This window comes from Cervus canadensis, chromosome 7 (genome assembly GCF_019320065.1).
Source record: "Cervus canadensis isolate Bull #8, Minnesota chromosome 7, ASM1932006v1, whole genome shotgun sequence".
NCBI lineage: Eukaryota > Metazoa > Chordata > Mammalia > Artiodactyla > Cervidae > Cervus > Cervus canadensis.
Window position 1 is genome coordinate 35,189,501 of NC_057392.1, and position 12,416 is coordinate 35,201,916.

The 12,416-nt window shown below is 41.0% G+C and overlaps 1 protein-coding gene across 5 annotated transcripts in view; it reads left to right on the plus strand.

Moving 5' to 3' along the window:
- The window catches only part of SIDT1 (SID1 transmembrane family member 1), a 104,104-nt gene that overhangs the window by 30,161 nt on the left and 61,527 nt on the right, over positions 1-12,416 (plus strand). For all 5 annotated transcript variants that reach the window (XM_043474863.1, XM_043474866.1, XM_043474862.1 and 2 more), the window contains 3 exons: positions 2,118-2,239; positions 3,199-3,369; positions 11,675-11,720. In XM_043474863.1, the coding sequence (XP_043330798.1) occupies positions 2,118-2,239; positions 3,199-3,369; positions 11,675-11,720 (339 nt within the window). The remainder of the gene's footprint in view (positions 1-2,117; positions 2,240-3,198; positions 3,370-11,674; positions 11,721-12,416) is intronic.

Here is a 12,416-nt window from a genome sequence, read left to right on the forward strand (position 1 = left end):
CAATGGGAGTCAAGGACTGGACCAGGAGGGTGTCATGGATGAGGGAGGGGAGAATCTGGGTATGGACACTGTGAAGTTGGTAGAAGTGGTAGAACTTGATGGCCTACTGATTGAGAATGCTACAGAAGTAGGAATCAGGGATGACTCAGGCTCAGAATGGCTGTGTGGTTCATTCAACAAGCAAGGAAATTCAGAACTTCCCTGATGATCCAGTGGTTAAGACTCAGCACATCCACTGCAGGCGGCATGTGTTTGATTTCCAGTCAGGGAAGTTCTGCATGCTGCAACCTCCTCAAAAAAAAAAGCAAGGAAATTCAGAAGATATTAAAGTTAGATGTGAAGGAAGTGACAGGTTCCACTTCAGACAGTTTGTCCTTGTGGCTGTGGAACATCCACAGCTTAGGAAAGAAGTCTGCATTAGAGACATGGTGTTGGCAATGATCAGCTGCAGCATAATTTCCATGGAAACATGTAGAATGTGGGCACAAGAAAACACTCCTTTTGTGAGCAAGCTTTCTTATCTAATTAATAAATTAATCTTGGACTGTTGTTAACACTAAAAAGCAAAACTGGCTTCATCAAGGACGATATATGAGACCCAAATAGTAATAATCTATGATACCCATGATACTCTGTTGCCTCTCAATTTCCATTTTGAACAGGTCATAGATCTTCAGGGTTTCACTGCAAGGCTTTCTTGTTTCATTTCTTTCCCCTACTTTTCAAGAGAACACTAAGGCTTAAATGGGCTTCACTGGTGGCTCAGATGGTAAAGCATCTGCCTGCAATGCCGGAGACCTGGGTTCAATCCCCGGGTCGGGAAGACCCCCTGGAGAAGGAAATGGCAACCCACTCCAGTACTCTTACTGGAGAATTCCATGGACGGAGGAGTCTGGTAGGCTACAGTCCATGGGGTAGCAAAGAGTTGGACACAACTGAGAGAATTCAGCTTCACTTTCAAGGCTTAAATACATTAGGGAGAAAACATCTGATATGAAAGATAAACTTTTTCTTTTCTATTGTCTGTAGTATAAATATTATAAAAAGTGAAAACATTAGAACCATCTCGATCCAGGGGGCATCGTTCAATTTCCTATCTTTTAAACAACCATGATAGTTGTTTAAAACTATCCTTCTGTGTGTGTTAGTCGCTCAGTCATGTCTGACTCTTCGCCATCCCATGGACTATAGCCCTCCAGGCTCCTCTGTCCATGGGATTTCCCAGGCAAGAATACTAGAGTGGGTTACCATTTCCTTCTCCAGGGAATCTTCCCCATCCAGGGATTGAACCTAGGTCTTCTGCATTGCAGGCAGATTCTTTACCGTCTGAACCACCAGGGAACAAAGGAGCTGCTGGTTTAAAAAAGCATTTAGGGATTGATTATACCTTGGATAAGGGCAAAGAGAAGACTCTTCAGCCCCTATCATATCTGTGGCTAGGGGAATATCAGGCCATCTGCTAGGCTTTAACAGAACATGGCAATAACATTTTGGTTGAAAGCACAGAATGATTTTACAAACCAAAATTAAAGTTTGTAAGCAGTTGAGGCACTTGTAGGTCTTTTTTTTCTTTTTAAAGGTATTTGTATATTTACCATTTATATTCAGATAAGAATAGAAGCACACTGACATCTTTCTTTTTCTGTTCTGGGCTTATTCTCCTAATCTAGTGTTGACTGCCCAATTCAAACTCCTCAGCCTGCCGTTCAACACCTCCATAATTTTGCTTCACCCAAAATGATTTAAATCAGAATTTTGAGGGTTGGACCCAAGCATCAGTTTGTTTTCTAATCTCCGCTGGTGATTGTGCAGCAGTGTTGAAACTGACTGTGGTTACAATATGGATGAGGAGAAGACAGCTGGGATATTTGGAGTACCTATGAAAGTGAAAAGTAAAAGTGTTAGTCTCTCAGTCATGTCCGACTCTTTGTGACCCCATGGACTGTAGCCTGCCAGGCTCCTCTGTCCATGGGAGTCTCCAGACAAGAATACTTGAGTGGGTTATGGTCAGCAGCAAATGTAAGAACTGAAGTTTTTCAGAGCTTCAGATGGCAGCTATGATATACATGGCTGTGTGCATGTGATCTGTGTTTCCTGTGTCTCTGCCCTGCTCGTAGGTGACTGCCGTGCGGGTGTATGTGAATAGCTCCTCCGAAAACCTCGACTACCCGGTCCTGGTTGTGGTTCGCCAGCAGAAAGAGGTGCTGTCCTGGCAGGTTCCTCTGCTCTTCCAAGGACTGTAAGTGGCTCTTTCCCTGACAGCCTCATTACATTTGTTTTCCTTCAACATCCTAGACTTCAACTGATCTTTTCCCTAGAGAAATCAGATGTTTGACACATTGACTAGTATGCATGCTAAGTGCAAACAGTTGACATGGTACATGCACTGACCGGTTCAGCTCTGTCCAGCTTCTCTCCTCTTTGATAATCTCTGATAAGAACCTAGAATTGTAGCACCTGAAGAATGTCTTGGTTGGTTAGTGGGTCATCCACGGAGGACAGAACTAGGCCTTGCAGTCACCTTAAGGGAGTGACACCTCCCTTTCTTCACAATGTTCACTAAGTGTGCTTTCTTTATCCCATAATATTTATTGAGCATTACTAAATGATAGATGCTGGGGATACAGTGGTGGAAAACAACAATGAAGTCCCTTCCTCGTGGAGTTTATATTTTCACAGGGGAAACTATATAGGTCACAAGAACACAAGCAAGAACAAACCAGAAAGCATGCAGACATGGGCACAGAGTACAGTGTGAAATCATTTTGCAAGTTAAGAATGTGAGGACTGAAATACTGACTCTGATACCTTGACTTGGACTCTGGGGCTTTCTTTATATTCGTTTAGCAAAGACTTAAAGAGTGGCAAAATGGAATCAGGTTGTTTCATCAGAACAGTTTCCCTTCCAAAATCTGATTAATTTTCTGATTGAATTAGGAGGGTGATGTGGTGATGCAGGCACAGCCTAAGTAAACTGGTTGGCACACAGCAGTCCCCATATCTGTGTTATAATGTCACACAATTCTGTGCCAAGTACGTTAGCTATAAAAATCACTGTCAGTAGGTCCAGTAGGAAATTTTAAATATAAGGACCTGGGAAGAAATTCAGAGAGAACTGAATGGAAATGTTTCTTTCCCTGCTTGTTCATTGAGTGTCCTTTTCCTTCTTGCTGGTTTTTCCTCCCCTGGCTGCTGCAGATACCAGAGGAGCTACAACTACCAGGAAGTGAGCCGTACCCTTTGCCCCTCAGAAGCAACCAATGAAACAGGACCTCTGGAGCAACTGATATTTGTAGATGTCGCATCCATGGCGCCCCTGGGTGCCCAGTACAAACTGCTGGTTACCAAGCTCAAGCACTTCCAGCTGCAGTAAGCAGGACTCCTTGTGGCCTTTCTCTGTTCTCCTGTCTGCTCTTCCTGTGCTGTGCGTGCTTGATCCTGCTTCCTCCCTTCCAGATCAGCACTCCAGAAGGAAGTCATCCACTTAACATATTGTCTGTGCACCTTCTGAGCTCCGCTGCTCACAGCTGGGCAGCAGGGTCTTAATCTGTGCAACAGGGAGGCAGAAGGGGACTGGAGCAGAGGAGAGTGGTTGACCTGACAGGCGTATCCATTCCTGGGGGTCTGTGAAGACCCCCTCCTGTCTGTCACCCAAGCTAGAGTGATGTCCAAGCACTAGTGATGGGTACTTCTATGTTCCTCACCAGTGCCACTTTCCTGAAGGCAGTTTTAGTTTTGTTTTAAGGAAGATCTTAAGTTGCTTTTCTCGTCCTTATTACTATTCCAGTTTTCTCTTTCTGGTTAGGAATGTTTACAGACTGAAAATAATATTTTATGTGGCTTTGTCCTTTGTGTAAAAAACTTAATGACTGCTTCCTCCTTCTCCTTGCACTACTGTCTTTTGAAACCAAATCAGTCAAGATACATCATCTCAAATTGTTTACATTAGACATGGAGTCTAACAAATTCAGTAGAGGGCATTGTCTCCAAAGGATCTGTTCCCTCTCAGAGGTTACTCATGTAAAATATTGCATAAATCTGTGTGAAAAGGTAAAAAGAAAGGCTAAGGTTACTCCTTAATAAGGTCAAAAACTTCAGGGAGTTTCCTGTCCCATCCTACTCTAAGCTCAAGGTTTCTCAAGGGTTCAAACCATTTCCTCCCTTCTCAGTGTTCTAAGGAAACTTTTTAAAATATATCATCAAATTGGTTATATTAAAATTTTCATTTGTACTCATCAAAAGGTATCATTAAGAGAACAGAAAAACAAGCCATAGACTGGAGCATATGTTTCCAACATACATAAGAAAGGACTCATATACAGAATACATAAAGAACCTCTACAAATCAATAGGAAAACTCTGGCAAGATTTTGGTTGCCACCTCCAGTATCAGCCACCCTTCTGTGGCTCTGGTTTCTTCTGGTTGAGGATCTTAGAGCCTACAAGTCTGAGCACTGCTCAGGTTCAGACTCCATTTCAGTGGAGTGAATAGGTTTTCTGGGGCAAAAATGAGGAGATCTCAGGGCCAGAAACTACTTGAGAAAACAATCCTGACTTTGACCTCTCACTAGAACTTTGGGACAGTCAGAAAAATCTCAGAAGGAGAATCAGTGTTTATATTTACCCAATGAAAATGAACAACATATCATATGTGATGGGTTTTCTAAATCCTATTAGTCTTTTACTTGGCATATTTGAGTCCATTTATGTGTTGCTTATAAGAGTACAGTCTTTACAAAAGAATGTATAACTGTAAATAAAAGATAGTAAATGAAATATCATGCTGATACTAAATAAAAGAAAGTTGATATAGTATATCATATTATATGAGATATTCCTTAATGCAAAAAGCATTATTAGCTATAGAGAAACGTATTTTTGCAGCTTATTTTTCTGATCAGAATGTTCTGCTCCATTATAAAACTTTCCTTAAATTTTCTCAGGCAGTTTATTCTGAAGTCTTTAGCCAGTGGAGTTGCTAATAGTAATCAAATATTTATCTTGGTCTTCTCTATACCCTGTGACAGTGTATATATACTGGATATAGATGGACAGATGGATTAATGAATGGTCAGAAGGATGGAGAAGTAGTTAGAGCATTTTACAAGTCCCTCCATTAACTTTGGAGTAAAAAAAGTGATGTGATGATTTCAAGAGCAGAGAACCACCTACCTACCCCCCAAAAAAGGCAGAAAAAGATCAGTTATATCAGTCTCTAGGAGGGAGGTTTGATCATTATAGTATATATATTTTTAATAGAATCTCCATGTGAGTCTAATGTGCAGCCAGAGTTGAGAACAACTACCCTTAAGCAATTTCTAAATGTGGTTCTTGTGTTTGTTTTAATGTTTAAATTTATCTGTGATATTAAACAGTATGGGAATTCGTGCTCATAATCTGAAGGAGTTGGACATTACTTGAACAGAGGGCATTTTGAGCTGCGGAGAAGCCTTGCATCTACTAATTGGTCTCTTATGTGTCTAACCTGTCACTGTCACTTGGTAGCAGTGTACTTGAATTCTAGGGCTGGTATCTCTAAGGCTAATTAGACACTTTGGAGGGCTGGTATCTCTAAGGCTAATTAGACACTTTGGAGAACTGAATTCTGTGAAACTGAAGTCATAAGGTCACAAGCCTGCGAGTGTTAATGAATGATTCACATGTAGTGAAATTGCAAATCTATTCCCTCAGATTGCTTTTTGTTTCCGCCTCTCACAATGTGACCTGACTTTAGCAACCAGACATTCAAGACCATTTCAAAAGGTACATAGTTACAAGAGCTTTTCTGAGACTAAGATAAGCCAGAGAAGAGATGTAACTGAGATTTATGTGTCCCCTCCTCCTTGGCTCTGGATTGTCCCACACTAGCCTTGGCTGTGTGTTAGTCAGTCAGTTGTGTCTAACTCTTTGCAACCCCATGGATGGTAGCCTGCCAGGTTCCTCTGCCTATGGAATTCTCCAGGCTAGAATACTGGAGTGGGTAGCCATTTCCTTCTCCAAGGGATCTTCCCGACCGAGGGATAGAACCAGGGATCCTGCATTGCTGGAAGCCCAGAAATCCAGAGAATGATGGATCAGGCAAGAGCTGAGGACTGGAAACATCTGGACTCTAGGTATTGAGAGAAACACTGAAGAATTAACTCAACTTTCCTAACACTGAAGTTTCTCTTGTTTGTTTTTCTGTGTCAGACTAGAAGGTACATGAAACATATCCTGGGATTTTTTTTCTCGAATTATAAACTTTAAGAATAGAAGGACATTTGGGGATTGAATTCACTCATTTCATTTTTGCAGATGAGCAAACTGATACCCAGAGAGGTTAAGTGATTTGTACACACTCACACATCTGGGAAAGGGCAAAATCAAGACTAGATTTGACTCTGACTTGCAGTTCTCAGTTCTTCCCACTGTAACATGCTATTTCTACTTTCTGTTTTAAAACTTCCTTCTGAATTTTTGTTGACCTAAAAATGTTTCTCAATTCCAATAAGCATTTCTTTATTTAAATCCAGCTTAAAAATAAAATTATTCTTTTAAACATTACTCCTTGCTGTCTTAATTCTCCTGCACCTGCCTACACACACACATACACACACACACACATACCCCAGTTTTTCCCTCACTCCTTTTCCCAGACACCATTGCTCTGGTGTTCATTGTGCCAGAGTATGATGCTGTAGACAGGGAAGAGCAGAAGGCTGCAGGAACAGGCAGACACCTGACCCTGGGGTGGGAGGAGCTTGGAAGGGCCGTTAAGAAATTTAGACAGTTGTCTAAACTGTCATAGGTATGTGGAGAATGGATTTGAAGGGGGCAAGACTGGAGGCAGAGAAATTAAAAGTACTGATGCTGTGATCAACATAAATAATAAGGAGATGAATGGAAAAATTTGGAGGTGAAGTTGACAAAGCTTGATTGAATATTTGGGGTAAGGGAAATGGGAGAGTCAAGGATGACCATGTAACTTGTAGATGGCGGTGCCTCTAAGAGAAAATGAGAATTTTGAGGAGGGAAGGAAGAGATGATAAATTCATGCTGAACTTGAAGTGCAGGTACCCAGCAGAGTGTCGAATGTACACCAGCACAATGCTCAGGAGAGAGGGCTGAGCAACACAGTGCCCACTAAAGAGAAGCTTCACATGGAAGGCTGGGCCACGTGGTGCCCAAGGCGAAGTTACAGGAGACAAGGGGAGAAGCAGGCAGTACCCCATCCTTGCTCTTGGAGATCTTTATGCTGTACCAGGGGTTTTAGACTTCACCGTGCAGGTTATGGAAGCCACTAATGAATCTGATCTTTCAGATGATTTTGGTAGCCATGTGGAAGATGAATTGGAGAGGCCAGGGTAGAGGCACATAGGCAAATGAAGAGAATAAAATTTGAATTTGAATAGAGAAGAATAAAAAATTATCAGGACCTGAATATATTATGGTGGCAACAAAGTTGTAATGGAGAAAAAGAGTCAAATAATACACATGGGGACAATTTACAAATCCAAAAAATACATGTGGCATGGTCAAACAAGGAGGGGACATATGTATACCTACAACTGATTCATGTTGATGTTTGACAGAAAACAACAAAACTCTGCAAAGCAACTATCCTTCAATTAAAAAATAAATTAAAATTTTAAAAATACAGTCTTATATGAGTACTTGAATCCTTCAACCCTCCTGTAAACTTCTAAGTGGGATTTTGAGTCTGGTTTGAGAGAGAGTTTTCAGTGTGCTAGTGCAGCTACTGTGCTGTAAAGAGCAATAGATTTTTGAGGAAATGGATGAGTGAAGAGGCTTTTAGACCATTTTGCTATGCATCATCCTATGTAATTGCCCTTTGATATTTGGGGTAGACTACATAATGATTTACATTGCTTTTCAAATTCGTGTTTGTTTTCTTATTGGATGTTACTTGAGCACAGACAGTGCTTCAGGTGTTACATTTATACTAATAGAATCAGGAAGACAGAGTGAGCAGCAGTTGTGGAGAGGAATCCAAGATGACTCCAACAATGATGTCAGAAGTCAGGTGAGGCTTATGGACAGACGTGCCAGATAAGAGTCAAGGAAAGGGTAGTACATTCCATTTTGATCATATACTGAGTTTGAGATGCCTTGAGGGACAGTGAAGTGCAGAAGCCCAGCAGAGAAACACTCTTCAGTGAGTGGAGCTCTGGAGGTAGCCCTGGGCTGAATGTGGAAACTTGTGATTCTCTGGCATTGTTGTAGCAACTGTGTGTGTGTGTGTGTGTGTGTATACAGACATATACATACATACATATATATGAGATTTTTATGGCAATTATAACATGTGGTTATACATATATGAATGAAGATATATATGGTTAAGGAAAATGAGGAGATCAAAAACAGGACTGTGTGTCACATCCTCATGTAAGGGATGGTCTGAGAAACAGGAACTCTCAGAAGAAGCTGAGTCGGCATGATCAGATGCATGAGAGAAAACTCAGGAAAGCAGGTGTCACAGAGCCCACGGGAGGGAAGAGTTCTAAGGCAGAAGTTGTGGTAAAGTAAAGTAAGTAAAGTTGCTCAGTCGTGTCCAACTCTTTGCGACCCCACAGACTGTAGCCTACCAGGCTCCTCTGTCCGTGGGATTCCAGGCAAGAGTACAGGAGTGGGTTGCCATTTCCTTCTCCAGGGGATCTTCCCGACCCAGGGATCAAACCAGGGTCTCCAGTATTGCAGACAGACGCTTTACCATATGAGCCACCAGGGAAGCCCATACAGAAGAAGGTGTGGTAGTCAGTGTTAAATGTCACAGAGAGGGAAAGAACATTAGGGATTAAGTCACTGGATTTAGCCAAGAGGAGGTGACTGGCAACCTCAGGGAGATGGTAGGGAAAGAACCCTGACAGCAGTGGAGAAGGAAAGGGGAATGAGGGATGGGAGCACAGCACCCTGTGAAGAGGCTGATCTGTGAAGGAGAGGGAGGATACAGAATGACATCGAAGGAGGGAAATTCAGGGGAAAGAGTACAACTTTGTTGGGTGCTTTTGCTTGTTAATTATTTTGAAAATGGTTGAGACTAGAGTATGTTTGTAAACCAAGGAGAAGCAATGCAAATAAAGTTTATAGGACAGTTGGATTTTTCTAGAAGCAAAGTCCCAGAGAAGAGAAGGACAGAATTTAGCGCGTGCATGGAGAGTTTATACTCTGACCAGAGCCATGAGGTGGAGGGCTACAGATGGTGGAGGGCTATGGAGAGATTTGTGGTAAACAAAGTCAGTTCATGACAGATGGCAGGAAGGAGATAACAGGAAATGATACTCTGAAGTCCATAGTCCAGGTGAATAACCAGAGTAATTTCCTTCGACAAACAAAGTGAGGGTTTTGAATCCCCACTCTGGTCTGTGCTAGGGGCTTGCTGTCATATAATAAGATGAGTATTAATCTCACAGTCTTCTCTGACTCACCTCAAAAAATGACTTAGCTTTTGACTGTCTTTCCACTGATCCTTTCTTCCCATCTCCCTTTCCTTGTCCTGTTTCATTACCTCCTACACACTCTCTCTCTCTCTCCCTTCCCCATGGACCCCTCTCCCTTCTTCTCCAATCTCTCTTGACTCCTCTGTTCTTTTTCTCTTTCACTCTTCCTCAAGCTAGCCACAGTGAGGAAACAAAGTTAGTTTTTAGGTTTTCTTATTTATTAGGTAAACATGTTTCCTGTGTTTAATTTTTTCAAACAAATAAGTTGAAAATTACACACTTCCTTCTCTAAAACTGAAGGTGTACATGTGTTTCAATTAGACTTGTTCTGTTGTTTAATGACCCCTGATAAAATAAACCTTCTCCACCTCTGCTGAGGCCTATGGGGAAGGAAACAGAACCTTTCATCTGCAACAGACACCATGTTTATTTTGCACACACTGTTGACTCCAGGAGAAAGAGGAGATTACATGTGATAGTCTTAAGGAAAATATGTTTTCAAAGTTTGTGTGTGTTGTACTAGTAAAGAAAACAGAAAGAACAAGGGGAAAAAAAACCAGAAAATTCCTATCCATGTCCACACATTCAGTCTTAACTGGAATGCAAATGACAGGGGAGAATTTAAAAACAAATTTCTGGCCAATGAAAACTGTTTGCTTCCGGAAATCTTAACCTGTCTGTTGCCAGCCAAGAAAACCACTGTCCTTTTTGTTCCCCTGACCTGGCAACAGACAGAACTGAGGGCCCGTGTTGCCCTGGTAACTGCAGATGACATTCCCCATGCTGCAGAGAACCATGCACAGCACGTGGTTCCTGACTCTGGCTGTGGAGTCTCAGAGCACGCACAGAGCTGGATTTGACACCAACTTCAGCTTCTTTACGTCACGTAAGGTCATGTGTTATTAACCATGCTTCAGCAGGACCAACCCTTGACTCTAATGATGATTTCTATTGAGAGTGGATATATATATATAAATTGTATCTATTGCCAAATTCTATGTCTAGTCTACTAATGGCCTAAATTGTTTGTCATTACCTTTAGAAACAGTGTTCAAAATCTGTGACTTCTAAACAACACCTCCAATTACAAATTTCATGCTTCAATGTCCTGACATGCCCTTTCTAAAGGAATCTTTAGTAAAAATTTTAAATGGTTTAATTTTTATAAAGGAAAAAATTAGGAGTGGATAAAAAAGACTCTTTAGAGAGCATCAGGGGATGAAGCTGGGGAGGGGCCCCAAAAGTTCAGGTTTCCAGAAGTTCAGGTCACACTGAAGGGTTGGGATCATGCCATTCTCCTGATGCAGGCACTGAGAGTACAGTGAGTATGTGTGAGTGATCCTCACAATTAAAGATGAGACAAGAACCAGAAAGAACAAAAGCCCCAAACAGCCCTTGCATGACTACAGAGAAGACCTAATCTGTTTTTGCATTTTCCAGACTCTCGAACTGTTCACATGTGTCCTTCCCAATAGCACTCTATGCTACAAATGTATGTTTCCCACACCCTCCTCACACTCTCCTCAGTGCTGGATCATTGCTGTCTTTCACAGAAGATGCAGATATATAATAAAATAATTTATAGAAAATTGATAATTGAAAAGAAAATAACTTCATTATATTTTTTTGGTGGTATGTGCATTTTAAGAAGGGTCTTGGAAGGCAATGTCTAACCCAAAGAAGACCTGATCTTGGAGGGAAATGTAGACAACTGTGGGGTGCTTGGGGCAGGAAAAGCATGCTCCTATCCCTAGAGACCCTCCCATGGTGATTATCTATTCATCATGCTTTTTAAAAAGTGATATTTTTGCCATGGATACATCAAAATTATTTTTAAGTTCTATCTGAATTATGCAAAAGAACCTCAAGCCTTCTTTTCCTCTCTCAGCCCACTTCTGACACCTAAAACCTATAGTTGAGTGTAAAATCTTAAGAGAATCTGAAGACAAATGTGTCTATAAAAGTCAAAGTACTTACTTGTATAGGTATAACTTTATGGGTTTATTTTTATAAAGACATAAAATTGATCCCTTCCCAACTTGATCATTCTTGACAACTGAAACCACCAAGTTCCCATGCAGTGTACTTTGTCACTTTTATTGGCCCAGACAGAACTGCTTTCTCAAAGGGTAGGGCTTTTCTTGCATCTAGTTCGAGATTTTTTTAAGAAATAACTTTTGCTTGCTAACTTATGTTTTTCTTTCACTTTCCCCCCTTTCCCTTGTATTTCTCAGGACAAATGTTACCTTTCACTTCACTGCCAGCCCCTCTCAACCTCAGGTAAGTGAAGGCTTCAAGGTTATCATGATTCTTACCTAAAGAAACCATGGTAACACGTTGAGTTAGCACGTGGTGTTGCCCTTAATCTTTTACAACTTGAGCTATATTTGTATTTTTGGAATGTGGTTCATATAACTGAGATTTTAGACACATCATTTGAACTGGTGTGAAATGGGAGGCATGACATGTTTCCAGATATCCCTTGGCTTAACCTTCATTCATTAAATTATGGGCCAACTATGCACACCAGGCATATTAGGCAGTATTAGGTGCCAGGGATAGAAGGATGAAGAAGAAGAGAGGAGCAATTTCTGCCTGCAAGGACCTTATAATTAGGATGGGGATGGGGAGACAGAGAGTGGAAGGCCACCACTAAACAGATACAAAAGTAAACAACTGATCTGGAAAATATAACAAAAATGAGACAGATTTTAATATCTACAGTGTTATGGATAAAATTAATTTCTTCCATCATTAAGAAAGAACAGGTATGCTGACAAAAATTATCAGAAGATATAGATACTTGGGTTATGCTCTCCACTAGGCCTTAATCATAAACCAAATAAACAGATTAAAACTTTGATTAATTCAGGCTGCTTTTCTAGTGATACCGCTAGCTACTTTCCTTTTTCCTTTCATAGATTCTGAAAGAATAAGGTTCATGCAATAGCCAAGTTTAAAGCAGATTTATTTAAT